An 18,461-nucleotide genomic window follows, 5' to 3' on the forward strand; every position below is an offset into this window, starting at 1 on the left:
TATGACTTTTGCCTGGGGACAAGCAAGACTTTTTCATCGATACCTTATTTGTCAAATTACCATAAGTAAAACTCAAGAATTAAACAGAAAAGTCTCCAACACAAAGCTGCTTTTATCTTTAGTTCTATTGATGGCATCGTCAAAATTGATGCCTTTGGCCTTAGGGGATATGGCGAACATTAGTTCCTGCATAAAGAATAAGAGATAGTCAGCCCTATCGTGAGTTTCACGTGGAAAATTTTCCACCCGAAATATTTTTGTTCGACCGGAATTTGAATATTATTATGTATTAACGTTTCTTTATTCAGATTTATGAATACATGGTGCTCCACAGTCACCGCCCCAAATGAAAACCATGGATTCCTGAGGTCATTTTAAGTAAAAAAAACTTAAGAGGTCATTTTCTCGTTTCCGCCCCGTTTTCGACTTATGACGGTTTTTATGATTTTTGCTCTCTTTTCCCTTAACTGGCTTTATCTTTGAAAGATTTTTTTTACTTGCTCAATAGGGCAAGTATTGGTTTCGTGTCAAAAAAAAAAAATTTTTTAGTTTGTCTTAAAACTTTTTTAGATTGTCCTAAAACAATTTTCTTCGTTTTTTAAGTTGTTTTTTCACTTTCATATCATTTTTTTTTTTCAAAAAAAAGCAAGTAGTAATTTTTTTTAGCTTATTATTAAAGCCTAGTTTTTTTTTTTTTTAATAATTTTTTTTTGTATAAAAAAGACTACTGAAAGTAATCATCCAAAAATATTGCCCAATTTTAAATTGGGAGATATTATTTTGTATTCGTTATTGAGAAATAATTTAAAAAGGAGGAGTTTTGTTTGTTTTTTTTATAATTTCTTGAAAATGACAAAACATTTTCGCATCCGGTTTTCTGCCCAGAAAATGTGTGATATGTGGCCCCTGGGTAATTATGAAGTGTCGCACGTGAACCTGCGACATGGAAACTAACTGCTTAAACACGGCACTTTTATAAAGAGTCATATTTACACTCCTATTCTCCTCCACAGTGACAACTTATGAAAGTCACAAACATTCTCCAATTTGTGATGGAGCAGATCACAACTCACAAACACTTTAACGATGAATTGTGACTCTCACAAGTTGTGACTGTAGGAGAGAATCGGGATATTAGTCTCAAATCCAAATCCCAAAAGATTGAACAGATTTCGTACACAGTTTTGTAACTGTAACAAGATTTCATCTTCTTTTTTAAGGGACAAATCTGGGATATTTTGCCAATAAAAATGTAGTTGTTTCTTTACTTTTGTCTCTCACTGTTTGTATTTTTTGCTCTTGCATACTTTGGGGCGAATATGTAATTTCTTCTACATAAATTTTCTCACTAGATGTCTCTTAAAACATTAAAAAGAGCTTAAACAGCTGATGAGCTGTCAAATTTTTTTTGTCTGCCCTGTGTCTTGGTTTTTTCGTCTCAAGAAAAACAGAAGACAGAACAAAAGGCCCAAAATTGCAAACAAGTAGTGAACCAAGGAAAATCTTTTCTTTTCACAAATTTTTAATTTTTCGGTACGACAACGACCGCAACTATTCCAATCCAAAAACGTGCTCAATCCAAAGTTCCCCCCGGTTAACTGAGTGGGTACTCTAATAAATTAATTGATCATTAATAAAAAACACAGCAATTCAATTAAAAGAAAAACAGAAAACAAGTAGTATAAAAATCTACAATCACTTCATCTGTTTGTGTGTGAAAAACACTGCAAAACCCCATTAAAAACAATGAGATCAATTAACTCTAATTCACTGATGGCAATCGAGAGAAATTCTCGAGAATCATATCTAGAGGCCGTCCGCATTCTTCTCATTCTACTGGACAACGTTATCCGTGAACCAAATAATCCCAAGTATCGTGCAATACGTCTTGAGAATCGCACTATTCGCGAGAAATTACTCTCATTGGCTGGGGTTACAGATTTGTTGCGTGAAATAGGCTTCATTCGCACCCAAAGCGAATACGTTCTGCCCGAAAGCACTGTTCTCGATAATATTAAACAATATCGAGAGGTGATTAAGAGTCGCGTGGATAATTTTGTCGAGAAGGCAATAACAATTCCATCGACAAGTAATAACGAAACGATGACACGTTCAAGTAAGTTTACTTTGTAAATAACAAAGGTTTCTTCTAATTGCTTATATGTTTTTTTTTTTTATTTAATTAAAATAGATGAACAAAATAAAGTTGTTGATAGTGCTGCACCTTCAACAACAACAATGTTGGACAATCGAAGGACATTTATAGTCCCATCGGTGCCATATAGGCAAAGGATAGCATTTCCAACTGTTGTGGTAAGTACTTATTATATGTTGTCTTTTTTATTTGTTATTTGCCCTCCTTCTCCTCCCTATCGTCCATCACCTAGTTTTGTGTGTAAGCTTTCCATGAGAATTATGCGCAGTTTGTAGTTGGTGTCTATGTCTACCAAGTACAGTGATGCAAACAAATTAAAAAAACCACAAATAATATTTGTAAATTTAATAAGAGGCAAGTAGACAAACTCTGGAAGCCGTATTTTTTTTTTTTTTTTGTAATCTTTTGAATTGAAGTAAGGTCAATTATCTTTACATTGCTGTGCATAAAAGTGATGCAATTTATATTTCCATTGGCATTTCAATAATTACATTAATTTCTTTGTTTCATTTAATGTTTGCTGTTATCTTTAGAAATTGTTATCAGAACTTATCTGCAAATAATATTTCAAGTTGAAAAATACAACAAATTATTAATTAATTGAGTTGTATGAGACAAGCCATTAACTTTAATATTGTGTATAGAGGATAGTTTCAGTTTGAGCAGAGGCGTTCGTTCAGCTGCAAGACTAGGGGCAAGACTAGATTAGGGCTCTTTGCTCTTAATTTTTCTTTTTCAAAAAATGTAAGTTTCTTTTTTTTACTTGCGATATAGGTACTATATAATCAAGTTATGCATTCGTACAAAAAAAAAGTTGAGATAGCATTTTTCCATGACATTACGATGGTAGAGAATGCCAAAAAAGTGGGTCCCGGATGTCCGTCTGTCCGTCTGTCAGTCATTCTGTCTGTAAACGAAGCTACAGCCTAAACAGATGAACCGATTGATGTCAAACTTGGTATGTGGCATTATTTGGCGACTCTACATAGGGGTTTTTGGAATAAATTTTTTTGGACCAAAAACAACGGTACTTGTCATATACCGATTTTAGTAAAATTGAAATTGCTCAAAAACGGCTCCAACGATTTTGTTTAAAAAATTCAAATGTAAGTTTTAAGACAAGGTCTATCTTCTAATAAAAACTTTTTTTTTGAAAATCATTATTAACGGTACCTGCCTTAGAACCGTTTTTTTTTTTTTCAAATCCGATTATCTCCGAAACTGCTTATTCGATTTCAACGAAACTTTTTGTAAAGAAGCATTTACATATATGATTTTAGTATAAGCCAAAAATAAAATTTCCAAAAAAATAATTTTTGGATTTAAAAAAAAATTTTGAAAATTTTTTTTTGAAAAATCAAATTTTCGAAAACGGGACATTGAATTTTTTTGAAATTTTGTTTTTAGATGTTGATTTGTGATTTATACAAAATGGCATACCAATTTTATTTTAAAACTTTTTTTCCAAAAAATTATTTATAAAAAATTAGTTTTTTAAAAAACGGCTCCAACGATTTAAAATTTTTTTTCTAAAAATGCATGTTAATATATCAATAAAAACTGCATACTTGTTTTGGAGGGCAATTTGATTTCAGATTTTGTTTATTTTTTTTAAAAAACGAATTTTATTTTTTTTTGTTGTACCCATATAGTAGGTACCTACATTTTCCAAATTTCTATATAAAAAGTCTTAAAAAATTAAGCAACTTGAGCAAGTTCGTGCGACCCAGTCGTGCATTTTGTTTACTTTAGTTTACCTTATTCAACATTATGTAGTCAGGGGCGTATTGAGGAGAGGTCTCAGGGGGTTCAAGCCAACAAGTTTTGGGTTACAGATACGAGTTCACAATTAACAGGTCTATCTTTTCTAATGAAAAAAAAAAAAAAAAAATACAAATTCATTTTTTTGGATTTTCGAGAAAAAAAAATGCCTAAAAATGGGCATTTTCAAATAATTTCTTCCAAATCCATCAAGTGAGCAACAAAAAGAAAAGACTTTTTAATCTTAATTCATAGCTGAAAACCAAAAGTTATTTTGATGTCTGGTTGCTGAATTATTTGCAATAGAAATATTTATTTGTTTTTCTTACATTCGGAAGCAGATATTTTCGGATTATAATCTGCAAACAAGTTTTGGTTTACAAATAAAAGTTCACAATAAGCAGGTCTATCTGTTTTAATGATAAAAATTTTTTCGGATTTTCGAGAAAAAATCAAGGTTAACCTCTTGCCTAAAAAATGGGCATTTTCAAAAAATTCCTCCAAATCCATCAAGTGAGACACCAAAAGAAAGGTCTCTTTAATCTTAATTCATAGCTTAAAACCAAAAGTTTCTTGGAGGTCTGGTTGCTGAATTATGTATGTATTAAGCTGATTTCATCATAATGTACATGATTAACTGAAACTTGCTCGTAAATCTTAGAGATTTAGAGGCAGCTCAGATGGTCGAGCCCCCTTCAAATTCTGAAACGACTGTTTGTGTTTATATGAGTAAGAGCTGTAGCTGACGTTGAGGTTTGGGGTACTTTTATTTCGGATTTTAGTCCAATTTTGGAATTCATCACCCTTTAATTTTGCAAAACTTCTTATGCAATCTCAAAAGGCCGTATTTTATCGTCTTATGCATTATTTACTTATTATTCAAAAATAGAAATTTCTGATATCTCCAAATCTTAGTGGTGAACATAACATTGGTATTATAAAAGCAATATTTTACGAAAAAATATATACATATATTTCGGATTAAACATCAAAAAGAATTTCATTGAAAATTAGTTTTTGAGACTTCACGTTCTGCATTCCATTTTTTGCCCATTCACTTGTCTAAAGTGAAATTAAGTGTTCTGTCTGCATTTTTCACTCATTTAGATTTTCCGATCGAATTCAATTCACTTTGTTTCTGTTCGTGAATTTGGTGCCTTTTTCATTGATTCTGAAATTTTTGGATAAAATATTATCAAAACTTATATTTTTACTATTTTGTAATGTTTATTTTTTGTTAATTTAATACAAAATACACAAAACACATGAGGTATGAAATATTAAAATTCATTACTGCCTGTGTTTGCAGTGCGCAATTCTCCAGACGAAAATTGCATCCTGTGTTTGCAATCTCATTCGCTTAACACTTTACCTAAGTAATTTTTCTTTTAAAATTTGCAATAATATCGCCCATGTTCTGCATTTCACTTACATATGTATTTGTTATTTGATTTCTCTCGCAGAATGTGTCTTCTTATTTTTTCTTTTAAACTCTGCTTTTTTCATTAAAATTGCCAATTAAATTGCATCCATTGCAGCAATGATTTCACTTTAGAAACAAAATAAAAATGGATGATCCTCCAGTTTGGAGCGATTTCGAAATCGATCGAAATGAAGAATATGATATTTCATTTCACGTGAAATTGAAAAGTGATTTCAATACACTTTCGGTTAAATTGCAATACACTTTCGGTTAAATCGCAGAACATAGGCGCAGGCGTTTATATCGAAAGTAGTGATGAGTATAGCTCAAAAACTAGATGTGATAGGAATAAATATTTTAACTGTTTTGAATTTAGCTCGAAATAAAGTGTTTTTTTTTTTTTTTAAAGAAGTATGACTCAACTCCTTGCTGTTTGTGTGAAATGTTTTAGGTACAAGAACTTTGATGAAACACGACTTTGAATGTGAAAGGAGGAGACAGTACTACGAAGCTGTCGAGAGCAGTAAAATGCTACTATACCAGTTTCAGGACCGCAGCACTTCACTGTCGATCAAAAATATAAAAAAGAGAGACAAATTTTTCGTACCCTCTAAAAAATTTTTGCCAGCCCCCTCCAAATTTTTGCCTGGATACGCCACTGCATGTATGTAGGTAGCTTCTATTATCAGTTTTTATTTCGATTTTAATGGAGAAAGGTTTAAAAATGACTTTCTTGAGCATTATTTTCAAAACCATTTTTGTAAAACCATTTTTTACAAAACCATGAATATTTTAAAAAGCGTTCAACAGACAAAAAAAACTTTAAAAATGATATTTTTTCAAAATTTCTCCATTGGCTTTAGCAGACCGAAATTGCAATTTTTGAATTTAAAATTGGAATAAAAAATTACAAATTAGGATTTGTCAATCTAGAGTCATTGGTGTGAACGTAAAAAAGCTTGTTGGAGATAACCAAAATGCGGTGACCTTTGAAATAGAACTTGTTTCGCAAATCATCCTATTTATTTTCTTGTGCCCTTGAAAAGAAAGATGACATAATATTAATTTCCAGTCCTATAAATATGCATGTATGTCTCTAATTTTTTTTTTAATTTTGTCTACGTTTTTCTATTTCGTCCGCTAAATTGTGATAGAAAAAAAAAAGAAAATGTGTGATTTTCTAGCTAAATCTGCGCACAACTCCATTGTAATTCTTAAATAAATGTTTGAGATAATTTTGTATGGGAGCTAGAATTTATTTGGAACTGCCTACTTTAACATTTAAAACCATTTCTAGTTTTCGTGAGGAATACTCAACTGCAAATATTAAATTTTTCGACATTTTAGCATAAAATTTCATGAGAAAAAATAAAAGAAAGAAACTTTGGATTTTAATTGACCTCAAAGCTGCAGAATTGTACTTTTTTAAAACTCTTTCCGGGGCAGTGCGTGGTGTAAAAATCGTACCACCTTTTTTAGCATTTTTTCAAGCTTTAATGTGCAATGGTATTAAATTAATACCACATTTTTATGTAAATTTGTTTTCTTAAAGACATTGATTTCATCTTTCATAGAAATGTTGTATTAATTTAATACCATTGCACATTAAAGCTTGACAAAAAAAATTGCTAAAATTGGTGGTACGATTTTCATACCACTGCCCCGGAAAGAAATAAACTTTATTATGCAGGACTATTAAGTTAATTTTCTATCAAATTAACTTAATAGTCCTGCATAATAAAGTTTATTTCTTTCCGGGGCAGTGGTATGAAAATCGTACCACCAATTTTAGCAATTTTTTTTGTCAAGCTTTAATGTAAAATGGTATTAAATTAATACCACATTTTTATGTAAATTTGTTTTCTTAAAGACATTGATTTCATCTTTCATAGAAATGTTGTATTAATTTAATACCATTGCACATTAAAGCTTGACAAAAAAAAAAAATTGCTAAAATTGGTGGTACGATTTTCATACCACTGCCCCGGAAAGAGTTAAACTTTATTTTGCAGGACTATTAAGTTAATTTAATAGAAAATTTGACTGAAAATGATTTTGAATGCTGTAACTAGAATAAACTGCTGAACTTCAACCAAACAGCTTTAAAATATGCTTACTTACTTACTTAGAGTGACCAGCGCCGTAAGGCAGCTACAATCCGCTATGGATTTGAGCCTCAACCAACAAGCTTCAGCCAGCCAGCTCTATCCTTAGCTGAGACATCAAAAAAAAGGACTCTTTGGACTTTATTCATAACTGAAAACCAAGACTTTGTGAGAGTTCGGGTTGTTGAATTATTTGCAATCGAAATATTTTTTTTTTGAATTCGGAAGCAGATATTTTCGGATCAAATTCCCGAAACAAGCTTTGGTTTGTAGATATGAGATCACATTGAAAAGGCCTATGCTTTCAGCTAAAAAAATTAAAAATGTTTTTTTTTAAGATTTTATCCAAGGGGTACCCTGTCTAAAAATTCGGAATTTTCAAAAATTTTCTCCAAATCCATCAAATGAGATTTCAAAAGAAAGGACTCTTTACACTCTATTCATAACTGAAAACCAAAGATTAGGAGTTCGGGTTGTTGAATTATTTGCAATCAAGTTCACTTCAAACTTTTAATTTAACGTTTGTTTTTTGGAATCTCCAGAAGGATTTCTAAAATTTGTATTAAAAAAATTACAAACTTTTTTTTTAAGATTTTCGAAAACTATCTAAGGGGTACCCCTTGTCCAAAAATTCGGAATTTTCAAAAATTTTCTCCAAATCCATCAAATGAGATATCAAAAGAAAGAACTCTTTAGACTCTATTCATAACTGAAAACCAAAAATTAGGAGTTCGGGTTGTTGAATTATTTGCAATCAAGTTCACTTCAAACTTTTAATTTAACGTTTTTTTTTTTGAATCTCCAGAAGGATTTCTAAAATTTGTATTAACTTACTATTCGATAAGAATAAATAGGGTAAAAAACCTATTAGTTTTGTGAAATATTTGATTATTTTCAAATATTTTCTTAATAGAAAAAAATCCACATACGCCCCAGTGACCTCTTTGTTTTTCCTATACAAATTTATATAACTTAAAATCTATACCTCATTGAAGTATTTTTGCATTCTTTGATTCACTGTACCTACGTATTCATTCATTGTTGGAGGAGGTTGACCTTCTCGTCACACCCTTGGCCTTGAAAAAATTGGAAGCACAACGAACAGAAGAGAGAACGTGTGAGTCGTGAGTACTAATACCAACACCATCGTCAGCTTGTGGCCGGGTGGATTGGCATTTGGTATTGCAATTGGGATTGGGATAGCCCCTCAGCTTGCTCAAATTCAACTGCCAAAGTGCCAACGTGTATTTGGATTAGATGACTAAAGCACTAAAGCAAGCATTTCTCTTGTTCCAATCTCATTTTAAATGCGAGCGCCGAACACTAATCAAAAAGTGTTTGCAGTTGATATCAGTCAGTTCCTCTGCTACTGTTTGGTTGAGAAGTTTGAGTGTTCATAGTCGTCTTCGTTGTCGTAGCCGTATCGATTAGTTTTTCATTCCTTTTGCTCAGCTTTTTTTTTGTTGTCATCGTCATAGTTGTGTTATCTTTGTCGTCGTCGTCGTTGGTCGTTACTCGTCTCGCTGTTGCAGTTGAACGTGTGCATCCAAGACAAAGAGTTATTATTCATTATTTTTTTTTTTTATGAATCTGCCGGAATAATAAATTCAAGTTGACTGAAAAGTGACGACGCAAATTAAATAAATTAAAGTAATACATACATTTTTTTTTTATTTTGATTTTTTTGTTGTTATCAGCAAAGGCAAAAGGAAAAGTTTGTTGTTATGATTGTCGTTGAAAAAATATGAGGAAAAACAAATCAAACCAACCAACAAAAAAATGATAAACTTTGACTATTACACCAGTACGGTTGAGGTATGTTTTCTTATAAGTCGGGTGGTTTATTATTAATTTTGATCCTTCTTCTTGAGTCTTGAGTCTTGAGAGAGAGGCCAGAGGTGCAGTAATTGCTTAAAACAGCTTGCCACATGTTCAATGTCCATAAGAAGGGGGGAGAACCTCAAGTCTTCTGTTGAGTTGAGTGGGGGCGTGCAAGAAGGCATTTTCGTTTTCATGCCAAAATCTAAATTTAAGTTTTTTTCCACTGTTCCTTAGCTGAGATTGGTTACACACATTTTTAAATTTAAATAAAATACAAAAATAAAAAAAATAAAATTGAAAACAAAGCAATTTATTGCACTGTAGTGTGAGTCAATTGCGTTGGAATATAATTATATTCAAGTAGTGTAGAGGTACTGCGGTACGTCTGTCTGTCTGTTTTTTTTTGTTTTTTTTTTTTCAAAAATATATGCGAGGGGGCTATAGAGCTGGGTATAATCATAAAGTTTAAAATATTTTTAAATAAATCGGAATTTCGTCAATGAGAGACAATTAATAGTTTTGTTAAGGGCACGCACTTTTATGCAATATGCTATGCCACCTTTTAGATGGAAACACCCTCTCACTTTTTGTTGGTCTTTTTAAGGTGTTACATATTACGTGTTGTAGTATATGATCTGATTTGGATAGTGTCATTTGCTTAAGTCATCATCACCTCATTATTTTTGTTGTTATTAATTTAATTAATATTTTAATCATGAAGTGACGTTGTTTTTTTGTATTGTTTTTTTTTTGTATTTTAAAAAAATTTTTTTTTTTGTTTTGTTTTATGGAGAAGACATTGAGAAGACAAATAATGCAAATGCAAAAAGAAAGATATAAATATCTTGTGTTGTATATTCTTACACAGATGGAGGAAATATGAAAATAATAAAAAATTGAGTGATTGCTGTGGTGTGATCATTTCAATGCCATTCATCCGGGCATTGGCTTTTTTGTTTTATATTTGCATATTTGATGAGGATGACTGACTTGACTTGATGCAAAGTGCATCAAGTAGTAAGGAACGATAAGGATTCAAGGATTTCAGGCTTAATATAGATTTTTCGGATCTAATGTTTGCAATGTTTCTTGAAATTATGTATCTTAGTATGAAAGGTGTCATAAAATGAAATTATTTCCAAACGTAGGAGGTAAATTTCTTGATGAATTCTTTTTTTTTTACGTTTTTGTTCCAGTTCAATATAATTACAAACTCAGCTTGATATGAAAAATGAACTAATTGAGTTGCTTTCAATGAAAATAAGTTTTTAAAGATTTTGGAAAAAAAACTGTAGGTACCTATAGGAAAAATTTATTTAAATTTTGAAAAAAAAAGTATCTTTCTTTTTTTAGTGTTCTTTAGGGAAATCCACTGCATATAGAAATACAAAAGCTTCAGAAGCTGAAACAGAAGAAACACTTTTTTTTTTAATTGTCTATAAAGAATTGTATCTACAATATGATATCATTTTTTCCATTTTCATACCTTTGTTGATTTAATTGATTTAATTCAGTTCATTCATTATTGCACGTTTACGTTTATTAGAAAATCGTGTATGAATATTTTGATTTTTGATGAGACTTTTGTTTTTAATTATGAAAAGTTAGATCATTCTTTTCTGGCATTTTTCCAATAATCTAATTGAGCACCAAATCTTCGTTTGTGGCATACATCGATATTCTATGATGGGCGCTATGCATTCATTAAAAAAATTAAACACTTGAAATTGATCAAACATGAAATAACGAATACGGAAAATATGAACAAAAATTTGTTTTTCTGTCTTTTGCTGTATATTATTTAAGAACTCAATATTTAATCTTATTGGTCGATCTTCACTTCAAATTTGTATCAGTGTTTGGACAAGTCCCCATTAAGGTTTTTGGATTTTCTTTTATACACATGAGGAGTTCATAATGATATTAGGTCAAGTGGACTCCTCTACTAGTTGGATGTTTCAAAGTCTTATAAATTAAGTGTTTTTTTTTTGTATAAAATGATATGAAGTCAGGTATTAATTCAGTTCAGATATTAATCTGTAAAATTTTTTTTTCTAAAACAGATTTTTTTCAAAGTTGTGTATAATGCAAAATAAATTTTGGTAATTTCTAATGGTTGCCGTGAGCAATTGTGATAAGTTTTAAGAACTTCAAAAAATATAAATTTTGCCTCCAAAAAAAAATTACATTATAATTTTTCACTTTCAATACAATTTCACTGGAATAACATTTGAATATCAAAATGCCAAGAAAAATATTTTTAAACTGTGACACCGCTATAATTATTGCATTTTTTGGCGAGGCGTTCCCATATTAATATTTGAGTTAAAAAAATTTCTCTAATAGCCCAGTTAAAATAGATTTTTTCGAGGAACAAAAATTCATACTGTTCATAAGAAAACTATTGAAATCAGTGGGAATTAGGATTTGGATACGAATATCTTCTAAACGCCCAACACTTCTTTGTAGAACGTTTAAGCCCCTACATCCTACACAAATATATCTTGCTATTTTGATAATAACTTTTCAGTGAATTAGAAAATTTTGAAAAGTAAAAAAATTATGCTATATTTTTTTTTAACTTTTACCTCGAATATCTTTCAAATGATTAGATTAATAAAAAAAATTTATAGGACCTTTTTTGTGGAGCAAGCTGTTCTTTCGAGAATATGTCTTGTCTGTTTGATATTTATATATTATTATATTTTTTTCAATTTGTTACAAAAATTGATAACAAAAAACGAATTTGTAAAGATTTTGTAAGACCTTTTTTGTACACCGATCAATTTCCTACAAGAATATGTAAAAAAATTTTACTGCATCAGTTTTAAAGCAAATATTACTTTTTTGCACAACTAAGTACTAAGATTGTACATGACTCTAATTCAATGAACCGTAGTGTAAAAAAATGCACTACGATGTCTCGGAAAGTTACCTTAAAAGTTGGTGTGTTCAATTCTCTTTTCAAAATATTATAACATTGTTGAGAATATTCCATAAATAACCGAGATAAAATTTATTTTCTTAAGAAATCCGACTTTTTTATTAGGTAATTTTTCCATATTATTTAAGTTTTTGTATTCTGAAAAAATAATTTTTTTTATATTTTTTTGCGAAGCTCATATTTGGTGAGTATATTCTAGAGGTGTCTAGCAATCGATTTTTCGAAGTATAAAATCAAAAAAAACAATTTCGATTTTTTTTTTGACCCACCCTAATGTGTATATTGTATATTCCTATATCATTGAAACTCCAAGTTTTAGAAGCTGATACTCACTTCACTTTCAGGCATTTCTTTTCTTAAATAACATAATTTCTTTATTATTTTCAGGGTTTGTTTATCTAAGCGAGTCAAAAGTTTTGGAAGTTTTTTTTTGGAAAAATCCGCCCACTGCCACCCCCACTTTTTTAACATATAAGTTTTTTCGGAAAGGGCTCTAACGATTTTGATGAAATTTTCAGGGTTTGTATATTCTAAGTGAGTCAAAAGTTTGGAAAGTATTTTTGGAAAAATCCGCCCACTGCCACGCCCACTTTTTTAACATGGAATTTTTTTGGTAACAACTAAGGATTTCGATGAAATTTTGAGGGTTTGGTCCCCTAGCCGAATAAAATGTTTTGGAAGTACTTTTAGAAATATCCGCCCGCAGCGTTTTTTGGGTAATTGCTTTAAAGATTTCGATGAAATTTTGAGGGTTTTTTCCTCTAGGCAAATACAACATTTTGGAAGTATTTTCTCTTACATTAGTTTTTTTTTTCGCGGAGACAGATTCAACAATTTCAATAAAATTTTGAGGAATGATTCCATTTTTTATGCATTGTTCTTTTTCTTTTTGTTACAATAACTTAACAAAATTTTTTAGATCATGACTTTTTTGATCATGTATTGAAACTTTTAAGTAATTTGTTAATTTGGTATCACATATTATCTTTGTTTTACGTTTTTCTTTTGTTTTAATGCGACTATTGTTAACGTATAAAAATAAAATAACTCACAACAAGCAACACCATTGACCTAATGTCAATCTTATAATACATATATACCTAAGTAAAAAAAATAAAGAAGTAAAGCATCCTCTGATACAAAATAAAACAGAGACAGGGATAAAAAATAGTATTTCTTCATACTAAGCTTTGCCGACAAGGCTAAACTTGAAAAAAATATTAACTTTATGTACACCATCCACTGACCCGTAAATTAAAATTTTAACAAAAAGGGATCTCATTGCTGTAGGCATTTTCGATAATGCAGATTCCTGTAACCCTTCTATCCATTGCTGATCGTCGTAAATAAACTGGATTATAAAGTGGGAATGTGGTGTTTTGTAACCCGCGAAAAAACTGATCATTGCTAACTCAAACCCACTCCAAAAAATTGCTGTTTACATTTGACTTTTTTTTACTGAAAGTTATAACATTTAAAGATACCGAGCAAAGCTCGGTCACCCAGGTACTTTTACTAATTCGTTTAAAATTTTGCGCCAATTATTTTAAGTTTTGCTTTTTTTCTAATTTCTTGTGTAATTTCATTATTCGTACAAATAATTAAACCTAAAGCTTGAATTTTAAATGCTTATCCGGTACAATAGTCTTAAACCACAGGAAAGTAATATGATACAGTCTGACATTAAAAATAAAATTATATAGCATATAGGTATACGAGTATGTTCAATTTGATAGAACGAAACGATAAATGAATGAAATCTTAAATAACTTTGTTAAAAAGATGAACTTTTTTTTATCACATTTTTAAAATGAGAATCGCTACTGCTGAATTTGAGATTCAACAAAATTCCAAGAATAAATTCCATTCGAGTTTAAACAAACTCAAACATGCTGAAAATATGTTTCCATATCATAATGCTGAATTAAAATTGTCTACCATAAATTATGAAAAAAACATTGCATTCCACTTTTTTGTTTATGGTTGCGTGCAGATAAAAATTGCATCGTTGAAGCTGTGCACCTGATATGATACTTATTTACACATTATCCCACATTTGAACAAGCAAACTTTTTTTTTAAAAAAGAAATACAAAATTGTAATTTATCTAATTAAATTCAGGTTTGTCGTTTTTTTTTTTTATCTCCATATAATTGTTGGTCGAATGCACATGCACATGCTCGCATTGCACAATCCACAATGTGAAACCAACAATTACAGAAATTCATTTTTAATTCCCATTTTATTTTTAATATTTATTACTCGTGCAGCCTCCAATTATCCATTTATCATATTTTAATCGCATCTTGTCATTTCATCTTAAATTTGCAGCACATACCAAATAAATTCCTCAACTTACTGGAAAACTGCTCTGACTCAGTACTTCAATTCGAAGATGAAAAACTCTTGGCAGCTGGACGTGAAATAATTCCAATTGAAGAACTTACACAAAAAGCTTCTGAAAAACTAACTGCCATTCAAGAAGATCTAGCTTCTGGAGCAAGCACCGAAAAAGAACCTTGTATTCGTGACCTGCTCCTAGTGGAACTAGTGAACTGGTTCAATACGGAATTATTCGAATGGGTCAATAATTTGCCATGCAAAGTGTGTGGCAGTGAAGAGATGAAACTCCGCCGTACTCAAATCGAGGACGGTGTTCGAGTTGAAGTTGGAATTTGTTGTGGTCAGGAGACCAAATTCTACAGATACAACGACATATCCAATCTGTTAGCCACACGCAGAGGCAGATGTGGAGAGTATGCAACATGTTTTACATTCATATGCCGATGTTTGGACTATGATGCCAGATTGGTGTATTCGTTCTTTGATCATGTGTGGACTGAAGTATGATGAATAGCATTTTGTTTTGTTATTTAACTTTTTTGATTCGAAGAATCATCATAATATACTTAGGTCTATTCAGAGAGCCAATTGAGATGGTTGCATGTTGATCCGTCGGAAAATGTTGTTGATTCACCTCTAATGTATCAGCATGGTTGGAAGAGGGAAATTGATTATGTTATTGCTTACTCAAAAGATGACATTCAAGATGTTACTTGGAGGTATACAAATAATCATCAAGAGGTAATGATTTTTTAATTTGTTTTTTTTTTTTTTTTTTTAAACGATCTAACGAGTATAATTATTTTGTATTTAAGGTGATTAAATTAAGAAAACGTTGTACAGAAAAGGATCTTATCAATACACTGGTAACATTGAGACACAAGCGTCAAGCTAAACTACCAGAAGAACGAAAAAAGTATCTCAGCCAAAGGGATATGTTGGAGTTAATACAAATGACAGTTCAAAGGTAAATAAGTCTCTGATTTTGTTGTTGTTTTAAAAAACAATGAAATTTCTTTTTTCTTTAGGCATCCAACAGAAGCTGAATTGAAAGGCAGAAGCTCTGGAAGCTTAGCATGGAGACAGTCAAGAGGCGAAACTACATTTAATAATGTAAGTGCATACCTTTATTCTATTGATTGTTGGCAAATAATGATGTTGACTCCCTCTTCGATAACCACACTGTTCTATAAAATACGACTTTCTTCAGTTAGTATTTAACCTCTTCATTTCCGTGAACATACTACGAAAACAATAACCTTAATTCCCCTGAAATTTTTATTCTCGTACGAGAGCTATTAAAGTTCCGAGTTTTTAAACATCATCAGGATACAATTAGCCATGATACCCAATAACTAGAAATAAAAAACGTTGCCAACAATAGCTTCAATTAATTTTGTAAAGTCTCAAAATTACTGAATCCTGAACCTGCAGGGGAATTTAGTTTCCCTCGGAATATTTTTTTCCCTCGGAATTTTTTATGCGCTCTTGAATCTATTTTCAGGGAACAAAAATTCTATGAAATTACAGCTAATATTGCCAATACCAATAAATTCCGAGGGAAACTTTTCATGATTATTTTCGTTCCCATGTTTAAAACATGGGAAACACTCTGAGTAAAATTTTTATTCACATAGCCCCCATTATGAATGTGGCTATCGGAGCAACCACCCATTCTTGATTTCGATTGAATGGAAATTGAAATTCGATTTGTCTTCCAAAACTTCAACAGTTTTCTGAAGTAATTGTTTTATTAAGTGAGTTACTAATTTTTGTAATCCTCAAAGAAGAAAAATGGAATTAAAATGTGTGTAAAAAGATTTACTAGTTTTTGTGAATCTCAAAGAAAATTAAATTAAAATTCTCAAGACGAAAAAATTCTCAAAACAGATAAGAAAATTTAACTCCAAAACACCTTAATTTGCTTTCGAGTTGTGAGTGAACTTCTTATTTGTTCAATCTTGAAAATGTTAAAAGAATTATCAAAAATAACACTAGGAATGATTGTTTTCCATTGAACATTTTAACCCTTAGCAATCAATTTTCTATTGCTGCAAAATAATGAAACGAGTACTGACCAATAATTTGTGATTTTTTTTTTTCAATTCATTAAAATAGAATTTTCGGATTTTGGAGCCCTTTTTTGATATTTGGACACAGATTGAAAAAAGTTTGAATATTTGCATTTATATTTCCGATCATATAAATCAATAATAAGTGTACAAATCATTTTTCAATAATTCAACGAAAAGAATTATTTTTGTATAATGTTTATCAATAGAAAAGAAATACACATACACCACAGTGACCCAATAGTTTGCATGTGAATAGGTCATTTCAATAATCTCATAAGTCACTGTAAAAAATCTGGTGGAATCAATGAAAACTGTTTCATTCATAAATAAACTGTATTGTTATGATTTATGAAGTTCACGTTTTAAGCAGGGAAATGCAATTTAAGTTTTTAATATCAGCCGCTGCTCCACTGCGAAACTGTCACTTCGTTTACAAAATTTTCTATCGGTGGACAAAATAATGAAATTGTTTTTTTTTTTAATGATAATACAGGAGGCGAAGCAAAAAATAAGTTACCGGTTTGTTTTGCCTTTGAAAAATGTTCTTCTGCTTACACCGCTTTATTGTCATAGCATTCTTAGTTTCAGGTTCTGTAGTCTTGTTGGACTTTTTTTATCTTTTTTTTATTTTTTGTTATTCTATCCTCTATTCCTGTTACTACATCCTCTATTTAATGCAGCTTTGTATACAGTACACGCGAGCTTTACATTTCCGTTAACTGATAAATACGACTCAGCTCTTTGGGTTCTTTCTAGCTTTCCATTTGCCAACATCTCATGTCTCCACCATTTCATGCTTATGTAGGATAAAGTGCTTTTCCTTCAACATTTTATATATTGTTTTATGGATGTTGCTTATTTTCTTTTAAGATATTTGTATTTGAACCAAACGAAACCGAAATTCGAGAGAAACAACTTAATGTGAGATATTCCTGCGTCACAGATACTTACGAAAGATATATAAAAGGTATGTTAATCTTTCTACTTTACATTAACGTTAAAATGTATATGATAATTTTGAAAAAAAAAAAAAAACTTTAGATAGATCAAATGTATCAGTAATCGAAACGTACAAAACATGGCAAAGCGCTCAATTCTCCTCGAAGAATATTTCGAGAAAAGTCGAAAGGGACTGGAAAATGGTCTATTTAGCTAGACAAGGTAAATATTTCTTTAAATTCTGAATACAAACATGAAATTGAAACAAAAATACTTAATATTTCAGAGGGTAGCGATACCGCTGAGCTTGTATGGAAATTTGACTTTACCAAAACGAATTTGAAAATTAAAGATTTTACATTGCATTTGGATAAGAAGACTTTCGGCGATGGTGCTATCGATGTAATAGTTCGAAATGCCGAAGGCAGCAAAGAAGTGATCGGTTCTAAAGATCTTGTGATAACAGCATTATTGTCTGGTGGAAAAGGAGATGTTGCCTGGCAGCACACTCAACTATTTCGTCAGAGTTTAAGTTCCAAAGAATATCCATTTGATTTGAATGTAGAGTTTTGCTCGTAAAATTTTTTCTTTTATAATTTTGTTTTAATTTTGATTTGATTAAGGCGTGCATGGATGGTAAAAAATTATTATCGTTGTATTATAATATAAAGAAAGTTTTTTTTTTTTTTTTATTTTAAAGATATGTAAACAAGAAGTATATATATATATTTTTGTATGTGTATTGCCGTTGAAATGGAGGGATATATATAAATATTATACATATATTATACTAACCTAACAATAACACACAAAGACTTAGAAAGAATTCAAAAACAAACAGAAAATAAAGTTCCATTGACTTGATAGCCAAAAAAACAAATAAAAAACAAAATGT

General features: G+C 30.6%; 1 protein-coding gene across 1 annotated transcript; it reads left to right on the plus strand.

Annotated features, from left to right (window-relative positions):
• The first annotated feature begins 1,434 nt into the window (after window positions 1-1,434).
• On the plus strand, window positions 1,435-18,199 carry LOC129907176 (peptide-N(4)-(N-acetyl-beta-glucosaminyl)asparagine amidase). Its single transcript, XM_055983265.1, has 9 exons — window positions 1,435-2,116; window positions 2,192-2,313; window positions 14,541-15,053; window positions 15,123-15,293; window positions 15,368-15,519; window positions 15,581-15,665; window positions 17,498-17,594; window positions 17,669-17,788; window positions 17,853-18,199. Exons 1-9 carry the CDS (start codon window positions 1,747-1,749, stop codon window positions 18,143-18,145), a joined length of 1,923 nt encoding a protein of 640 aa, XP_055839240.1. The 5' UTR covers window positions 1,435-1,746; the 3' UTR covers window positions 18,146-18,199.
• Window positions 18,200-18,461: the final 262 nt, after the last annotated feature.

Source organism: Episyrphus balteatus, chromosome 1, assembly GCF_945859705.1.
Source record: "Episyrphus balteatus chromosome 1, idEpiBalt1.1, whole genome shotgun sequence".
NCBI lineage: Eukaryota > Metazoa > Arthropoda > Insecta > Diptera > Syrphidae > Episyrphus > Episyrphus balteatus.

Bases quoted from the DNA above. Each gene is read 5' to 3' on its own strand.
- LOC129907176 (XM_055983265.1), top strand. From the start codon at position 1,747: ATGAGATCAATTAACTCTAATTCACTGATGGCAATCGAGAGAAATTCT. The intron at 15,520-15,580 runs GTAAATAAGTCT...TTTTTTCTTTAG, and splicing joins ATACAAATGACAGTTCAAAG to GCATCCAACAGAAGCTGAAT. The intron at 15,666-17,497 runs GTAAGTGCATAC...TTTTCTTTTAAG, and splicing joins GCGAAACTACATTTAATAAT to ATATTTGTATTTGAACCAAA.